At 46.7% G+C, this 19,711-nt stretch overlaps 1 protein-coding gene across 1 annotated transcript in view; it reads right to left on the bottom strand.

Moving 5' to 3' along the window:
- Window positions 1–19,711, bottom strand: part of LOC311112209 (double C2-like domain-containing protein beta) — a gene marked incomplete at both ends in the record, with an annotated part of 68,079 nt that overhangs the window by 37,767 nt on the left and 10,601 nt on the right. The window contains 2 exons of the mRNA XM_084155231.1: window positions 12,455–12,529; window positions 15,197–15,276. Coding sequence (XP_084011357.1) covers window positions 12,455–12,529; window positions 15,197–15,276 — 155 coding nt within the window. The remainder of the gene's footprint in view (window positions 1–12,454; window positions 12,530–15,196; window positions 15,277–19,711) is intronic.

Here is a 19,711-nt window from a genome sequence, read left to right as displayed (position 1 = left end):
GGTTCTGACTTGGTGTACAGGGAGAATACTGTAAGGACGGCCCATGTTCTGAATTCTGTCGCTGTACATTTCGAAAGTGCGGAACGAATAGGCATATCGTCCGTCTCAGCTCTCTCATGTCTTAATCAATATTATGGCTTGCCTCTTTCCCGCTCATCGTTCCCTTATGCCATAGTTTGTACATCTCCATTGTTATATTGCTTATACAGTACCTGTAAAAAGTTTGGACACACATACTCATTCAAGGGTTTTTCTTTATTTTTACTATTTTCTACATTGTAGAATAATAGTGAAGACATCAAAACTATGAAATAACACATATGGAATCATGTAGTAACCAAAAAAGTGTTAAACAAATCAAAATATATTTTACAGTATATTTGAGATTCTTCAAATAGCCACCCTTTGCCTTGAAGGCAGCTTTGCACACTCTTGGCATTCTCTTAACCAGCTTCACCTGGAATGCTTTTCCAACAGTCTTGAAGGAGTTCCCACATATGCTGAGCACCTTTCCTTCACTCTGTGGTCCGACTCATCCCAAACCATCTCAATTGGGTTGAGGTCGGGGATTGTGGAGGCCAGGTCATCTGATGCAGCACTCCATCACTCTCCTTCTTGGTAAAATAGCCCTTACACAGCCTGGAGGTGTGTTGGGTATTTGTCCTGTTGAAAATCAAATGATAGTCCCACTAAGCCCAAACCAGATGGGATGGCGTAGTGTACATGTATAGGTCAATCTCATTAATATCTTACTCATCATTTTAGGCGATGTTATATTGATGTATTTCATTGTTTTGCTTACTTTGTGTATTATACTATACGATGGTCTGAAACCATGTTTGCCAGTGACAGTCTCTTCCCATTAAAATACTTTTGTTCAACAAAAAGTTAATATAATTCCAGTTCATATTGCGAGGGTTGTTGCGAGGGTTGTTTTGTTTGTGCAATGCGCTGTCTGTGCGTCGGTATATTGTCTATAAAAGTGGAGCCTCGTGATTGTATTTTCCTTCCTTTTTAGACCACATAATAAAATACTTCAAATGGTGGTGTGTCTCTCTCTCTCTCTCTCTCTCTCTCTCTCTCTCTCTCTCTCTCTCTCTCTCTCTCTCTCTCTCTCTCTCTCTCTCTCTCTCTCTCTCTCTCTCTCTCTCTCTCTCTCTCTCTCTCTCTCTCTCTCTCTCTCTCTCTCTCTCTCTCTCTCTCTCTCTCTCTCTATATATATATATATATATATATATATATATATATATATATATATATATATGCTGGGAGTGTTTGGTGCATGCTGGGAATTGTTTGAGTGAGTGTTAAGTCCGAATGGGGACGCCGTCCCTGTCACTTCGGCATGGCATTAGGTGTGTTACTGAAGCTACTGTCACGGTGGAGGAGTTTCTGGTCGCCGTAGGAGAGAAAGTAGGATATGAGAATGTTGCTTATGCGTCACGGATGAATAAAGCGGTGGTGGTATTTCTTAAAGAAGAGCGCCTTGTTGATCATATGGTTGAGCATGGCATACTTCTTAAACAAATGTTTATTCAAGTTACGCCGCTTTTTTCTCCGTCAACAAGGGTAACGATTTCAAATGTACCGCCGTTTATTCCAAATGACCTATTGGAGCGTGAGTTATTGCGCTTTGGGAAGTTTGCAAGTTCAATTAAGGTTGTCCCGTTGGGTTGCAAACACCCGGCGTTGAAACAGGTTATGTCGTTTTGGCGACAGGTGTTTATGTTTTTGGACTCACCGGAGCAGACTTTGGAGTTATCTTTTAAAGTCAAGTATGACAATAGACTGTATATGGCTTATGCTAGTACGGGTAGTCAACGGTGTTTTGAGTGTGGGGATGTTGGTCATAAGCGACATGCTTGCCCGAAAAGGGAGAATGCAGAGGGAGGGGCGCAGGTGGTCCTCGTAACGCCTGGGCCCACTGATGTAGGGAGAGGTGGGCTGACAGCGGTAGAGCAGCCACAAGCATCTGTTGCTGAGTAACATGTTGTCCGTGTTGAGGGCACAGAGTTGCAACTTGTACCAGAGGGAAATGTTATGCAGCAGAAAAATATTGTTGTAGAAGGTAAGGATGGATCTGAAGAGCCATTTCAGACTGGTGAGAAGGTTCCCAGTACGAGTGCTGGGGTACAGGAGGGGGTTCATGTGGAGCTAATCTCCCAGGTAGTGGAGGAGATGCCCACTACAAGTAATGGGTTACAGGAGGGGGTTCATGTGGAGCTAATCTCCCAGGTAGTGGAGGAGATGCCCACTATGAGTGCTGGGATACAGGAGGGGGTTCATGTGGAGCTAGGCTCCCAGGTAGTGGAGGAGATGCCCACTACGAGTAATGGGGTTCAGGTGGGGCTAGTCTCCCAGGTAGTGGAGAAGATGCCCACTACAAGTGATGGGGTGCAAGTGGGGAGTGTTGAAAGGGATGTGGTAGAGGGGAGTCAGTGGTCTGTGGCCTCAGTTGAGGAGGATCAGGAGAAGGATATGGATATCTCTCTTGATACGATATCAGCTGGTGAGAACTCAATTTACGATCTAGAGGAAGTAAATGGGTTTCTGGATCAGACTTTTGGGAAATCTGTCAAATTGGCAGATTATTTTGATGTTGATAAGTTTGTGAGGTCAGCTGTGATGTTACAGAAGACGGTGGGGTTAGATCAGTTGAGTAAGAAGAAGCGGTTTCGCTTGAGGAAATGTGTTACTGCTGTTGCAGCAGCAAAAGGTGGTGGGAAACGTGGTCAGGTTAAGAGAACATTTAAATAATGATGATGATTATGCCTCATAGGGTGTTTTATTCTCTTTGTCTGGTTTCTCTATGGTATCTTCTGCTTTTCCTTTTTCTTTTCTATATGGAGATACTAAGGGTAGGTTCTCTCAATATTAATGGAGGAAGGGACAGGAATAAGAGGGCTTGGCTATTAGAAGTAATAAAACAGAAAAGGTTTCATGTAGTTTTCCTACAGGAGACACATAGTGATGAGGAAAATGAGGTTGACTGGGGTATGTGGTGGGAGGGGCAGCATATACTCAGTCATGGTACTAATTTCAGTGCTGGGGTGGCAATCTTGTTTTCTTCAGGCTTAGGGGTGACTGTGGTATCTACAACAGAGATTGTCAAGGGTCGGGTTTTATTGATCAAGGTGGATGTTATGTTTTTTGTTGTTGTTGTTGTTGAATGTTTATGCTCCTAATGAGGGTACAGAGTGTATTGTTGGTTTGGATCAAATAAAGGAAACCTTAAGACAGTGTGACCAAGAGGGGTGTATGGTTTTAGGGGGGGGCTGGAACTGTACAGTGGATTTTACTGTTGATCGCACCGCTGAAGAACCTCACCTGCGGTCAGCCACTTGCCTGTCTGGTCTGTTAACTGAGTTCGAGCTTTCTGATGTGTGGAGAGTAAGGAATGCAAAAGTTAGGCAGTACACATGGCTAAAAGTTAATGAAGGTCATGTCAGTGCAGCAAGGTTAAACAGGTTGTATGTATCTGAGCAATACTGTAGTAGGGTTGGAAGGTGTGACATTACTCCTGTGGGTTTCTCTGATCACCATATTGTCACTGTTGATATTCACTTGTCCTGTCCACAAAGGTCGTCATCTTATTGGTATTTTAATGTTAAATTGTTACATGATGTCATGTTTTGTGAAAGGGTTTTGTTGTTTTGCGAAAAATTGATGGTTACAAAAGGGAATTTTGAGTCCTTGAGACAATGGTGGGAGGTTGGGAAGGCCCAAATACGATTATTTTGTCAACAGTATACTGCTCTGTCTCGAACTGAAGTTAAAAGAGACTACCAGGGCCCTTGAACAGGACATCAAATCTATTGAATTGAAGTTGCTCACTCAGAATGACCCCGGACTAGTCATGAACTTACAGGACAAGAAACATGAACTGAGGTCGTTTCTGCATGAAAGAGTGAAGGGTGCCTTGACTAGGTCTCGTTTCGCTTCCCTCAAAGATATGGATGCTCCTAGTGCTTTTTTTTTTTTACCTAGGACAGTCGACATTGCAACGTAAACAGATGGTCTGCCTTCGTCTCCCTGATGGGAAGGTGACCACGGATGACTGTGAAATGCGTCAACATGCCGTGGATTTCTACTCTGCCCTCTATAAGGCGGAGGATTGTGACTCTCTGTGTACTGAACAGTTGTTACACGGTCTTCCTCAATTGGGACCTGAGCAAAGAGTCGCATTGGACTCTGACATTACACTGCAAGAGCTGTCCACAGCAGTTATGCAGCTCTCAACAGGCCGAGCCCCTGGCATTGATGGTTTACCATCTGAGTTTTATAAGCACTTTTGGGGGTCTATTGGGGAGATTTTTATGAAATGGTGTGTGAATCTTTTCATGAGGGCTCTCTTCCTGTATCATGTCAACGTGCGGTACTTTCACTGTCGCCAAAAAAGGTGGATTTGGCTCTCATAAAAAATTGGAGACCTGTTGCTTTGCTGTGTGCAGAATATAAAATTGTTTCTAAATGTCTCTCAAACAGGTTGAAAGAGTATCTGGGATTGTTGGTCCACAAGGACCAGTCTTACTGTGTACCTGATCGCTCTATTGTTGACAACTTGTTTCTAATAAGAGATGTTTTAGACATTTGTAAACTGTCTGATGTAAATGTGGGTTTACTTTCTTTGGATCAGGAGAAGGCTTTTGATCGTGTGGACCACCAGTACTTGTTTAAAACAATGAAAGCCTTTGGGTTTGGGGATGTTTTTTTGTCTTGGATGAATTTACTGTATGCTGGGGCCTCGTGAATGGTGAAGGTGGGGGGTGGTTTGAGTTGCCCCATCCCTGTCCAAAGGGGCATCAGGCAGGGATGCCCAATTTCAGGGCAGTTACATAGTCTGGCGATTGAACCAATGCTTTGTTTTTGAAGAGCGAAGCTTACTGGTTTCTCTGTGCCAGGTGTAATGAAGGGTCCCACGATAGCACTGTCTGCGTATGCAGATGACATGACAGTTTTTATTACAGGGGGTGAGGATGTTAAGGTTCTCTCAAACGCTTTAAAGGTGTATGAGGGGGCCTCCTCAGCTAGAGTCAATTGGGGAAAGAGTGAAGCGCTGTGGGCAGGTCAGCTTCAGATGGGGTCCGCTCCACGGTTACCAGGGGGGCTTCAGTGGGGCAGAGATGGGATGAAGATTTTGGGGGGTTTTCTAGGCTCCGATGTCTTTTCAGAAAAATAACTGGGAAGGTGTAGTGGAGAAAGTGTGTGCCAGACTGTCAAGATGGAGATGGGTGCTGCCCCAGCTGTCTTATATGGGAAGGGTACTGGTAGCTAATAATCTTGCTGCCTCTACCCTGTGGCACATTCTAATGATTTTGCAGCCACCAAAGGGTCTGATACAAGAGCTTCAGAGGACCCTTGTCAATTTCTTCTGGTCTGGACAACACTGGATTAAAGCTGCAGCCCTGTACCTGCCACTGCACGAGGGTGGGCAAGGCCTGGTGGACATTTCCTCTAGGATCATGGCTTTCCGGCTTCAAGCAGCCCAGAGACTGTTGTACAGTGACGGTTCTAGCTGGGTGGACACAGCCTACACATTGATGAGGAGAGCGGGCTGTTTGGGCTTAGACAAGCACCTTTTCCTCTTAAAGCTGGAGGGGGGTGAGTTGCCTGGCTTGAATCCATTTTATGAGTCTGTTATGCAGGCTTGGAGAGTTCTGGTCAAGTCCCGTAAGGCCTGCACGCCACCAGGGATGTGGCTTTTTGAAGAGCCTCTTTTTCACAACACTGCCATCCAGTCCCGTGTTCTGGGTTCAGCTAGCCTACGTTCATGCCTGTTAGGCATTGGGTGTACTAAGCTTGGTCATCTGATGCGGAACAGGAATAGGTCATTGGAGGAGCTGGGAGAAAGAGCGGGGATCCGATTGTCTCGCCTACTGAGGAAGGTCGTCGCTGATGTCTGTGACTCCTTGCCAGTATTTAATCTGCAGTATGTGACTGACACTTCCAATTCTGATCGGTGGAAGGAGGGTGTGGATTATGTGTTCCCTGCACTGATTGTTAGTGCTGCGGCGGGGGCATTCGAGGAGGACGTTGGGATGCTGGTTTCCTTCGATACCCCGGAGCTGGGGGAGTTCAAGGAGGTGGGAAAGAAGGACATGTACAGAATATGTGTAAAGGTGTCCCATGCCTCTTCCCTGGAAGGGGTAAAATCGACAAGGTGGGCGGGTGTGCTTGTTCCAGGTGCCTCCCCAAAAGGCTGTTGGCGATCATTATACAAACTGCCTATTGATAAGAGGACAGCTGACCCCAATGGAGGATAATACATGGAGCTATAGCCACCAACATGTATCTGGTACACCTGGATCCTACTGGTGGGGAGGGGTGTCCATTCTCTGCTGAGTCTGAAACTCTGGCACATCTGTTTTTACAGTGTCCCAGGTTGGTCGGGATGATTGACCTGATCACTAATTGGTTCTCAACGTTGGGAGAGGTTTTCTCTTCCCAACTGTATATATTTGGGCCAAAGTACAGGTTTAGTCAAAAAGGTGTAGTTGTGTTGCTTAATTTTGTGTTAGAGCAGCAAAATTAGCGATATGGAAGACCCAAACAGTATTTGGGGACAGGGGTCTGTGGATGTGGTGGGAATGCTGGAGGGAATGTTGGCAGCGAGACTAAGGGTTGAGTTTGCATATTATAAACTTGTCAACAATATTGATCTGTTTATGAGTATAGGGGGTATTCAGAGGCTGTTGTGTTTAGTTACTGTAGAGGAGGAATTAGAGTTGTGTTTTTAATTCTCTCTCTCTCTCTCTCTCTCTCTCTCTCTCTCTCTCTCTCTCTCTCTCTCTCTCTCTCTCTCTCTCTCTCTCTCTCTCTCTCTCTCTCTCTCTCTCTCTCTCTCTCTCTCTCTGTGTGTGTGTGTGTGTGGTGACAAAGAAGAGTAAAGTTAAGTGGTCCTCTGTAGCTCAGCTGGTAGAGCACGGCGCTTGTAACGCCAAGGTAGTGGGTTCGATTCCCGGGACCACCCATACACCAAAAAAAATGTATGCACGCATGACTGTAAGTCGCTTTGGATAAAAGCGTCTGCTAAATGGCATATTATATTATTGTAAGGCCTCAACATCTTGCTGAATTTATCTGAACTAACATCTATCTCAATTTCTGTCACCGTCCATTTCGAAAGTGCTGAACGAATAGGAACTTGCTTATACTTAGAGCTAAGTGTGATAATGATTTAAGAACAAACATTATGAATTTACTGTACATAAATGTAATAATGTTTGTGTATAGTTAAAAAGTCAAAACTTATGTCGGCATTCGTTATTATTGAAGAATAATGTGTTTTTTATCGAGTTACACAATATGAGGTGAAATGGTGGTAAGTGGCTCCTGAGTGGCGCAGTGGTCTAAGGCACTACATTGCAGTGCTAACTGTGCCACTAGAGATCCTGGTTCGAATCCAGGCTCTGTCGCAGCTGGCCGCGACCGGGAGACCCATGGGCGGCGCACAATTTGTCCAGGGTAGGGGAGGGAATGGCCGGCAGGGATGTAGCTCAGTTGCCAGGGTTGTGGGTTCGATTCCCACGGGGGGCCAGTATAAAAAAATATGTATTCACTAACTGTAAGTCGCTCTGGATAAGAGCGTCTGCTAAATGACTAAAATGTAAATGTAAGGATTCACTCGATGGTGCTGAAAGGAAAGTTCAGCTGTCGGGACAGCTTTTTTTAGGCCCTAACAGTTTGTAACCATTATAATGCATTTAATGTATTGTTTAGTGTTGTGTTGTATAGTGGCTTTGCTGGCATGCATATTATAAAATGTGTTGAGTGTGCCCCACCAGGGTTTACGGTGCCTTCGGAAAGTATTCAGACCACTTTACTTTTTCCACATTATGTTACGTTACAGCCTTATTCTTACATTTATTAAATCGTTTTTTTCCCCTCTTCAATCTACACACAATACCCGATAATGACGAAGCAAAAACAGGTTTTTAAAAAACGGAAATATTACATTTACATAAGTATTCAGACCCTACTCAGTACTTTGTTGAAGCACCTTTGGCAGTGATTACAGCATCGATTCTTCTTGGGTATGACGCTACAAGCTTGGCACACCTGTATTTAGGGAGTTACTCCCATTTTTCTCTGCAGATCCTCTCAAGCTCTGTCAGGTTGGATGTGGTTGCGTTGCTGCACAGCTATTTTCAGGTCTCTCCAGAGATGTTCGATCGAGTTCAAGTCCGGGCTCTGGCTGGACCACTCAAGGACATTCAGACTTGTCCCGAAGCCACTCCTGCATTTTCTTGGCTGTGTGCTTAGGGTCGTTGTCCTGTTGGAAGGTGAACCTTTGCCCCAGTCTAAGGTCCTGAGTGCTCTGGAGCAGGTTTTCATCAAGGATCTCTCTGTACTTTGCTCTGTTCATCTTTGCCTCGATCCTGACTAGTCTCCCAGTCCCTGCCACTGAAAAACATCCCCACAGCATGATGCTGCCACCACCATGCTTCACCATAGGGAGGGTGCCAGGACTCCTCCAGACGTGAAGCTTGGCATTCAGCACAAAGAGTTCAATCTTGGTTTCATCAGACCAGAGAATCTTGTTTCTCATGCTCTGAGAGTCCTTTAGGTGCCTTTTGGGCAAACTCCAAGCGCGCTGTCATGTGCCATTTACTGAGGAGTGACTTCCGTCTGGCCTGATTGGTGGAGTGCTGCAGAGATGGTTGTCCTTCTGGAAGGTTCTCCCATCTCCACAGAGGAACTCTAGAGCTCTGTCAGAGTGACCATCGGGTTCTTGGTCACCTCCCTGTGTCACGACTTCCGCCGAGGCTGCCTCCCCTCCTTGTTCGGGCAGGTTTCGGCGTTCGGCGTCACCGGCTTACTAGCTACTGCCGATCCATTTATCATCACTTCATTTGTCTTGTCTGCAATCACACACACCTGGTCCTCATTCCCTCATTAGTCATTGTATAAGTGTTCCCTCTGCTTCCTTGTCTGTGTGAGTGATTGTTATTTGTGGAAGTTAGTGAAGCTCGGTGGAGCTTGTGTATTTTGTATTGACGGGAGATTTCCTGTGTGCTTTGTATTTTCCAGTGCGCCTGTTTAGTGCCCTGGAGTGTGTGTGACGCATTTCTGCGTAAACCGGTATTTTTTGCAGATTAAAGCCTGTGTTTCTGTGATTTACCCTCCTGCGCCTGACTCCTTCCACACCACCTCATCACACCCTGACCAAGGCCCTTCTCCCCTGATTGCTCAGTTTGGCTGGGCAACCAGCTCTAGGAAGAGTCTTGGTGGTTCCAAACTTCTTCCATTTAAGAATGATGGAGGCCACTGTGTTCTTGGTGATGTTCAATGCTGCAGACATTTTTTGGTACCCTTCCCCAGATCTGTGCCTCAACACAATCCTGTTTCGGAGCTCTACGGACAATTCCTTCGACCTTATGGCTTGGTATTTGCTCTGACATGCACTGTCAACTGTGGGTCCTTATATAGACAGGTATGTGCCTTTCCAAATCATGTCCAATCAATTGAATTTACCACAGGTGGACTCCAATCAAGTTGTAGAAACATCTCAAGGATAATCAATGGAAACAGGATGTATCTGAGATACATTTCGAGACTCATAGCAAAGGGTCTGACTACTTCTGTAAATAAGGTATTTCTGTTTTTTATTTTTAGTAAATAAGCAAAACATTCTAAAAACCTGTTTTTGCTTTGTCATTATGGGGTATTGTATGTAGATTGCTCGGGATTGTTTTTTACAATCCATTTTAGAATAAGGCTGTAACGTAACAAAATGTGGAAAAAGTCAAGGGCTCTGAATACTTTTCGAAGGCACTGTACATGCTAAATTCGCCACTGGACACTTTAAGCAAATCAGTAGGCCTATAGCAATATGTATCATGACATTAGCTTTTATAACTTTACATATTTTGCAACAGAATGAGTCTCTCTCTCCACTACCTATTGTTCAAGCAGTGAGGATTCAACATAATATATCTGCAGATAATCGCCAAAAAGCAGTAATAGCATGCCAGTATGCAAATGAGGTAGCCAAACTGGACGAGCTCTGTTCGAGACTATCCTATCAACGGGACCGGAAGAACTGTAATATCCTATGTTTCTCGGAGTCGTGGCTGAACAAGGACATGGATAATATACATTTAGCTGGTTTTTCTATGCATCTTCAAGACCGCAAGGCAGCGTCAAGTAAGGTTGGGGGGAAGGGGTGTGTCTCTTTGTTAACAACAGCGGCTGCGCAATTTCTAATATTAAGGAAGTCTCGAGGTTCTGCTCGCCTGAGTTAAAATATCTCATGATAAGCTGTAGACCATACTGTTTACCAAGAGAGTAGCTGTCTATTTGTCACCATAAACCGATCTTGGCATTAAGACTGCACTGAACGAGCTGAATAGGGCCATAAGCAAACAAGAAAATGCTCATCAAGAGGCTGTGTTCCTAATGACCGGTGATTTTAATGCAGGGAAACTAAAATATGTTTTACCTAATTTCTACCAGCATGTCACCTGTGCAACTAGAGGAGACACAACTCTAAATCACCTTTACTTCACACACAGAAATGCATACAAAGCTCTCCCTCACCCTCCATTTACCAGTGACGTGGTCAATACGGAAGTGGTCCGATGAAGTGGATGCTAAGCTACAGGACTGTTTCGCTACCACAGACTGGAATATGTTCTGGGATTCATCCGATGGCATTAGTCACCAGATTCATTAACAAGTGCATCGACGACATCGTCCCCACAGTGACTGTACGTACGTACATATCCCAACCAGAAGCCATGGATTACAGGCAACATCTGCACTGAACTAAGGGCTAGAACTGCCGCTTTCAAGGAGTGGGACACTAATCCGCTACGACCTCCGACAAGCCATCAAACAGGCAAAGCGTCATTACATGACTAAGATCGAATCCTACTACACCGGCTCTGACGCTCGTCAGATGTGGCAGGACTTGCAAACTATCACGGATTACAAAGGGAAACCCAGCCGCGAGCTGCCCAGTAACAAAAGCCTACCAGACGAGCTAAATGCCTTCTATGCTCGCTTCCAGGCAGGCAACACTGAACCATGCATGAGAGCACCAGCTGTTCCAGACGACTATGTGATCACGCGCTCCGTAGTCGATGTGAGTAAGACCTTACAACAGGTTAACATTCCTAAGGCAGCAGGGCCAGATGGATTACCAGGACGCATACTCAGAGCATGTGCTGACCAGCTGGCAAGTGTCTTCACTGACATTTTCAACCTCTCCCTGACCCAGTCTGTAATACCTACATGTTTCAAGCAGACCACCATAGTCTCTGTGCCCAAGAGCGCCAAGGTAACCTGTCTAAATGACTATTGCCCCATAGCACTCACATCTGTAGCCATGAAATGCTTTGAAGGTCTGGTCATGGCTCACATCAACACCATTATCCCAGACACATTGGACCCAACAGATCCACAGATAACGCAATCTCTATTGCACTCCACACTGCCCTTTCCCACATGGACAAAAGGAACACCTCTGTGAGAATGCTGTTCATTGACTAGAGCTCAGCATTCAACACCATAGTGCCCTCCAAACTCATCACTAAAGGACCCTGGGATTAAACACCTCCCTTTGCAATTGGATATAACAGGAACAGGATCCCATCTGTCTACCAATACTTCCCCATACCTTTTCCTGTTTGCCAGAAAATGGCTGCTGGCTAAGGATGCTGCTGGGACATTTGCAGCGTTTACTTTTTTATTTACTTTAATTGCTGTTTAACCTGGCTTTGGAATTTAGTGATTTTACCTGCGTCTTGGTTTTGTCTTCGCCCAAACTTTGACTGCAGTGAACAAAAATAGCACAGGTACAGAGAGGCGGGACAGAGAGCAGACTAACAAACCAGTAGTGTTTCACTCGCTTTGTGACTGACAGGCACCTGTCCTATCAATAGATCACTAGAAGATGCATATCGTTCATTCTAGCGGGAGAAGACTATACAGACGTTTCTGACTAGCTAATTCAAACTTGTAAATGAAAAGAAGCCTAGTTAGTTGGAAAAAGTAGCCAGCTGACAATGAGTCTGTTATCGTCTGTTTAGCTGACAGCTGGCTCTTATGGAAAACAATGACTAAGCCCAGTGTTTTGGCCAAACTCACAGGTGGTATTGTCTGTCCACTAAACAGCAGAGAAGCACTCAAAATTCAACATGATATCCATAATATATGCAACTGGATTCATTTCTAAATTGATTTATTTTCAAATGTGCTATGTCCATGAAAGTATGGCAATAATTTATATTAATCTTCAGTGCCATGCTATTGCAAGCTGCAATACTTGAAATTAGTTTTGGATTACAGTAAGCACTCTAACGTCTATTCGATATGTTATGGTGGTTTTGGTAAGACCATTTAGCACTTCACTGTGAGGTAAACTGTTTCAGTTGAAAGAAACACACACACAACTAATATACTGGGTACAACTTATATGGAAGATGATGAGGGATAGGAAGGTTGTAGTGACCTTGCTTGCCCCAGGCAGGAGGTGGAGCTTGACGTATGGATCGGCCAGTCCATTGGAGTCCATGGCCTTTAGTCCCTATGGAGACACACACAGGCATGGTTACAGACGCACGCACACACACACGCAAACACACACACACACACACACATACGCTGACACACACAGTGAGAGACACACACACATAAACACACACAGACACAGACACACACAGACCACACTTGGTCAAGGTTTAGCTATCATACACATGTCATACAGTCATACACCACAGGCTGTAAGCCAGACAAGGTCAGGGCATGACAAAGAACATTATGTCCTTTGGTGTTCAACTCTACTCTTGTTTTGTCTATTGTGTCGCATGCCATTCTACTCAAATCGTTCTCATTCTTTGTCCATCATTTCTCAAGCTAGTCTGTTTATATGTAGGTGTGCCTACACTATCAATGCTTTCCATTGGGTTGGGGTGCTTATCTGGGTATAAACATAGTCAATCCCCTTCTAATAAAGGACAAATGATAGCAACTCCCAGAAATGACCTTGTAGGAAGGCACAGAATTACGTCTGAATCCCAAATAGCACCATATTCGCTATGTAGTGCACTACTTTTGACAAGGACCCATATGGCGCTGGTCAAACGTAGTGCACTTTATAGGGAATGGGGTAACATTTGGGATGCATTTTTAGTCTGTGAATATTATTGAATGGGTGCATTTCAGCTTCACATCTACCATAGTACCCATAAGGGGTGTACAGTGAGGGAAAAAAGTATTTGATCCCCTGCTGATTTTGTACGTTTGCCCACTGACAAAGACATGATCTGTCTATCATTTTAATGGTACATTTATTTGAACAGTGAGAGACAGAATAACAATAAAACAATCCAGAAAAACGCATGTCAAAAATGTTATGAATTTATTTGCATTTTAATGAGGGAAATAAGTATTTGACCCCTCTGCAAAACATGACTTGGTGGCAAAACCCTTTTTGCCAATCACATAGGTCAGACGTTTCTTGTAGTTAGCCACGAGGTTTGCACACATCTCAGGAAGGATTTTGTTCCACTCCTCTTTGCAGATCTTCTCCAAGTCATTAAGATTTTGAGGCTGACGTTTGGCAACTCGAACCTTCAGCTCCCTCCACAGATTTTCTATGGGATTAAGGTCTGGAGACTGGCTAGGCCACTCCAGGACCTTAATGTGCTTCTTCTTGAGCCACTCCTTTGTTGCCTTGGCCGTGTGTTTTGGTCATTGTCATGCTGGAATACCCATCCACAACCCATTTTCAATTCCCTGGCTGAGGGAAGGAGGTTCTCACACAAGATTTGACGGTACATGGCCCTGTCCATCGTCCCTTTGATGCGGTGAAGTTGTCCTGTCCCCTTAGCAGAAAAAATCCCCAAAGCATAATGTTTCCACCTCCATGTTTGACGGTGGGGATGGTGTTCTTGGGGTCATAGGCAGCATTCCTCCTCCTCCAAACACGGCGAGTTGAGTTGATGCCAAAGACCTCGATTTTGGTCTCATCTGACCACAAGACTTTCACCCAGTTCTCCTCTGAATCATTCAGATGTTCATTGGCAAACTTCAGACAGCCCTGTATATGTGCTTTCTTGAGCAGGGGGACCTTGCGGGCGCTGCAGGATTTCAGTCCTTCACGGCGTAGTGTGTTACCAATTGTTTTCTTGGTGACTATGGTCCCAGCTGCCTTGTGATCATTGACAAGATCCTCCCGTGTAATTCTGGGCTGATTCCTCACCGTTCACATGATCATTGCAACTCCACGAGGTGAGATCTTGCATGGAGCCCCAGGCCGAGGGAGATTGACAGTTATTTTGTGTTTCTTCCATTTGCGAATAATGGCACCAACTGTTGTCACCTTCTCACCAAGCTGCTTGGCGATGGTCTTGTAACCCATTCCAGCCTTGTGTAGGTCTACAATCTTGTCCCTGACATCCTTGGAGAGCTCTTTGGTCTTGGCCATGGTGGAGAGTTTGGAATCTGATTGATTGATTGCTTCTGTGGACAGGTGTCTTTTATACAGGTAACAAGCTGAGATTAGGAGCACTCCCTTTAAGAGTTTGCTCCTAATCTCAGCTCGTTACCTGTATAAAAGACACCTGGGAGCCAGAAATCTTTCTGATTGAGAGGGGGTCAAATACTTATTTCCCTCATTAAAATGCAAATCAATTTATAACATTTTTGACATGCGTTTTTCTTGATTTTTTTGTTGTTATTCTGTCTCTCACTGTTCAAATAAACCTACCATTAAAATTATAGACTGATCATTTCTTTGTCAGTGGGCAAACGTACAAAATCAGCAGGGGATCAAATACTTTTTTCCCTCACTGTATATTGTATGTTTGCCTGGTGTGGGCTGAATGTGAAATCTATCTTTCTAGCACAGATCGCATCAATACTTAACTCCTCATTGTCAAGATATAAACCTTGGTTCTCTCTCACTGAATAGAGTTCACAGGTTTTCTAGGCAAGCGCCATTGTCTTCATGACTTGGCTCGATGTGCTGGGTTAGAGCTAAGCCTGGAAAAAGTATGTTGAGTGGCTTTCGATGCTGCAATGCTAACCTAAGGCTTGCAGTGGATTGGATAGCGCTTAAGCTAATTGATTATTGGCGCTTTGTGTGGAGGAGACGTGGCTTAGCTTAGGCTTGGGGTGTAGGTGGAGTCTTGTTTTCAACCTTAGCCCTTGACGGAGGTTAGAATAGTCTGTATAGGGTTGAGTTTCTTACCTTGGCCTTGTGGATTGTACAGTGTAGACAGTTGTTCTCGTGATCGAAGAGCAGGGTAAATTCCAGGGTGCCCAGGTAAGCTGTAAAACAAAACAATCGATACAGACAATCCATTATTGGCGGTGAATACAGCCTGATTAAAAGTGTGTATAAATGAATGCAAATAAACACATATGCATGTACAGATGGCCACACAGATGCATACACATAAACATAAACACCAACACACACACACACACCTTCCACCCCCGACCTCCAAAAACACAAACACCTGTAACTCCAGCCTCCTGCACAATTCTGAAATCTGGATACGCCAATGCTTATATTCCTGACAGTCTCTTAAAAAACATGCCCTGTTTTTATTACTCGCTGTGAGTGGAAAGAAAAGAAGCTTGAGGACTGAATCACATTACTCCGACACAGCAAAATAAATCACACAGAGTGTGTGTGTGTGTGTGTGTGAGCCCCTCTGTCGGAGAAACTCGGAGCGAGCGACAACGAACGCGAGACAATGACGGGGTTGAAGACGCTCGACTCACAATTACTTCCCTTAAACACATGCAGTGCCAGCTGACACTGAGAAATGTACCCAGAAACTGGTTTTGACACAAACAAACGGCGACTTCGAGAGTCGGTATTAAACCGCGAGAATGTTGAGGCCCGTGTTTGTTTTCGATGATTAACTAGGATACACATTTATTTACATAAATCGCCGCAAGGACCCCATCGAGTTCATGTGCGTAGACATGCATGAACATACACAATTTGACAGCTGTACACACATGGACTGTGATGCACATACTCGTACACGCACATCCTCAGAGACAAACTCGAAGACAACATACACACTCAGAGGCAAACAGAGAAACAGACATGCATGAAAACATGAATTCACAACTGGAACATCATTAACTAGCCTAATTTTAACACCCACAGTTAAACCCATAATAACATTCAGAAAGACAAAAAAAAACACAAGCCACACTGACTATAGCCTTACACACTTTGACCATTGGATGTACAGAATTGTCAAAATGATTGTAATAAAACATACAGTGCCTTCAGAAAGTATTCACACCCCTTGACTTTTTCCACATTTTGTGGTGTTATAGCCTTGATTTTTAATGTATTAAATTTCGATTATTGTCACTGGCCTACACACAATACACCATAATATCAAAGTGGAATTATATTTTTTGACATTTTTACAAACTATTTAAAAATGAAAAGCTGAAATGTTTTGAGTCAAAAAGTATTCAATCCCTTTGTTATGGCAAGCCTAAATAAGTTCAGGAGTAAAAATGTGCATAACAAGTCACATAATAAGTGCATGGACTCACTCTGTGTGCAATTATAGCGTTTAACATGATTTTTGAATGACTACATCATCTCTGTACCCCACAAATACAATTATCTGTAAGGTCCCTCAGTCGAGCAGTGAACCGCACCTGGGTCACACCTCACATCAACCCTTACAGAAAACTGAGCCAATATGGACCCAGCTGAGGCAGCACAGTATCGGAGCACATTGGTAACACAGGGAGCTATGCTGAACCAACACGACCGCAGCCTGCAGCAGATCACAGAGAATCTCTGCCAGTTGACAATCGCCGTGCAGAGCCGGGTGAACACCCGACCAGCCCCTGCAGCCGGCGGAGTGGAAGCCGCGGTAGCGGCGTCATCAGTCTCGCCTGCGACATTACAGAAACCCTGCCTACCACCTCCGGAGAAGTATGACGGACGTCCAGAGGGCTGCAGGGAATTCCTCACCCAGTGTTCCCAGGTATTCAGCCTACAACCCTCCTCCATCCCAACGGAGCAGGGCCGGGTGGCCTACATCCTCACTCTGTTGACAGGTCAGGACCATTCCTGGGCTACTGCGGAGTGGGAGAGCCACACTCTGGCGTGCTCGGACTCCTACCAATTCACCCGGGAGCTATGCAAGGTGTTTGACACCTCTCGGGTGGTGTCGGGGCACGAGGCCTGGAGGCGGCTCACGGCCTGTCGGCAGGGTGACCATTCGGTGGCAGACTACTCCGTGGAGTTCCGGACCCGGGCTCGAGAGGCAGGATGGGAGGAGGCCGCCCTGGTCGTCCTTTACGCGCAGGGGCTATTGGAGGGGATGAAGGACAAACTCTCCTTCAGGGAGCTGCCTGAGCGACTTGACGGCCTCGTCAACCTCTCGGTGCGGTTAGACAATTGGCGTCGTTAGAGGGCGCATGAGAGAGGGATGACGCAAGGCGCACCTCTGCAGCCAGGCAGGTCACCACTGCGACTCATGCCCAGAGAAGCAGGGAAACGGGAGGACTCTCTAGTATCGGGAGGGATGCTAGTGAGCCGGAACCGAAACCCCAACTCCAGAGACTCCCAGACTTTTCTCCCCGTCAGGGTTCAGTGGGCCCGCGCTGCGCGTCAGGCGCATGCACTAGTGGATTCTGGGGCCGCGGAAACCTGATGGATGCAGGGTTGACCCAAGGGTGGAGTGTTCCGTTACTCTCCCTCTCTGAGACGGTTCCGGTCATGGGCCTGGACGGCCGGCCGTTGGGGTCGGGCTTCATCACTCGGATGGTGGGGGCGCTATTGGAGGATATCCAGTTTTTTATTGTGGACTCTCCGGAGTGTCCCCTCATCCTTGGGACACCCCTTGCTGGTCGCCCACAAACCCCAGATAGACTGGTCCATGGGCGGCTCATCCTGGAGGGAGGCTCCACCCCCGTCCTGTTCCGGTCTCCACCGACCACTCATCAGCCCAAACCACCGATCCAAACCACCTACCAGTCATCACCTCTTCCCCAGGTCCCGCACTCCGAACCGCCTACCGCCCTAGCGGCGGTTGCCACCGGGAGGACGGCGGCTACAGACTCCATCACCGGCCCAGACCTGGCAGGCGTTCCCCGGGAGTATTGGGATCTGGGGGAGGTGTTTAGTAAGAGGTGTGCCAAGGGCCTACCTCCTCACAGGCCATATGACTGCGCTATCGATCTCCTGCCGGGCACCATGCCCACACGAGGGCGATTGTTTTCCTTGACCCGGCCGGAGACGCTGGTCATGAGGGAGTATATCGACGAGCTGGACTTAGGTAATGCCTACAACCTGGTGAGGATTCGGGAGGGGGACGAGTGGAAGGCGGCTTTTAACACACCCAGTGGGCATTACGAGTACCAAGTCATGCCGTTCGGTCTAGCCAACGTGCCTGCGGTGTTCCAGGCGTTGGTCAATGACGTGCTCTGGGACCTACAGCGTCTTCGTGTATTTGGATGACATCCTAATATTTTCTAAGGACATGGGTGAACACCAGCAGCACGTTTGGCAGGTCCTCCAACGCCTTCTCCGTCACCAGCTCTACGTCAACGCGGAGAAGTGCGTGTTCCACACAGAGACAGTCTCCTTCCTGGGGTTCATCGTCACCCAGGAGGACCTATGGATGGACCCAGCCAAGGTCAGCGCAGTACTGGATTGGCCCCAGCCCTCATCCCTCAAGCAACTACAGCGGTTTTTAGGGTTCGCTAATTTTTATAGATGATTTATTTGCAATTTTAGCTCCCTAGCCGCTCCCCTGACAGCCCTCACCCAGACGAGTGTACGCTCCTTCGCCTGCACCCCGGAAGCAGAGAAAGCATTTGATGCGCTTAAGTGGCGCTTTACAACGGCCCCGGTCCTAGGGCATCCTGATCCGTCCCCGCCGTTCATTGGGGAGGTGGATGCTTCAGACGTTGCGGTGGGAGCAATCCTGTCCCAGCAGATCCTCAAGGATGGTAAGACTCACCCCTGCGCGTTTTTCTCCCGTCGGCTGTCCCCGGTGGAGCGGAATTACGACGTGGGGAACCGTGAGTTGCTAGCGGTCAAGCTCGCCCTGGGGGAGTGGAGGCATTGGCTAGAGGGGGCCGCCCATCCATTCGTCGTATGGACGGACCATAAGAATTTAGCCTACATTCAGGGGGCCAAGAGGCTCAACTCGCGCCAGGCCAGGTGGGCGTTGTACTTCACCAGGTTCCAATTCACCATCAAATTCCATCCGGGGTCGATGAACACCAAGCCTGACTCGCTCTCCCGGCAGTTCGACCCCATGGACCTGGTGTAGAGGGACGACCCCATTGTCCCCAATGCCCTGATTGCTGCCCCAGTTTCATGGGGAATCGATAGGCTGGTCAGAGCAGTGCTACGGCGGGAGCCCGATCCGGGCGGAGGTCCATAGGGGAGGATGTATGTACCCAAGGCTGCGCGCTCGTGACTGCTTCAGTGGGAGCATGCGTCCGATCTCACCCGCCATCCAGGGGGCGCCAGGACGTTGGAGTTCCTGCGTAGGAGGTTCTGGTGGCCATCAGCTGAGGGGGATACGTGAGCCTTCGTGGCTGCTTGCCCGGTGTGCGCGCACACGAAGAGCTCACATCAGCCCACGGCAGGGTTTCTCCGATCCCTGCCTATCCCCAAGAGCCCCTGGTCCCACATCTCGCTGGATTTCATTTCCAACCTACCCCCCTCTGATGGATACACAGTCATCCTGGTCGTGGTGGA

The sequence above is a fragment of the Coregonus lavaretus genome (genome assembly GCF_964263955.1).
Source record: "Coregonus lavaretus genome assembly, chromosome: 38".
Classification (NCBI taxonomy): domain Eukaryota; kingdom Metazoa; phylum Chordata; class Actinopteri; order Salmoniformes; family Salmonidae; genus Coregonus; species Coregonus lavaretus.
This window is presented reverse-complemented; position numbering and strand designations above follow the sequence as displayed.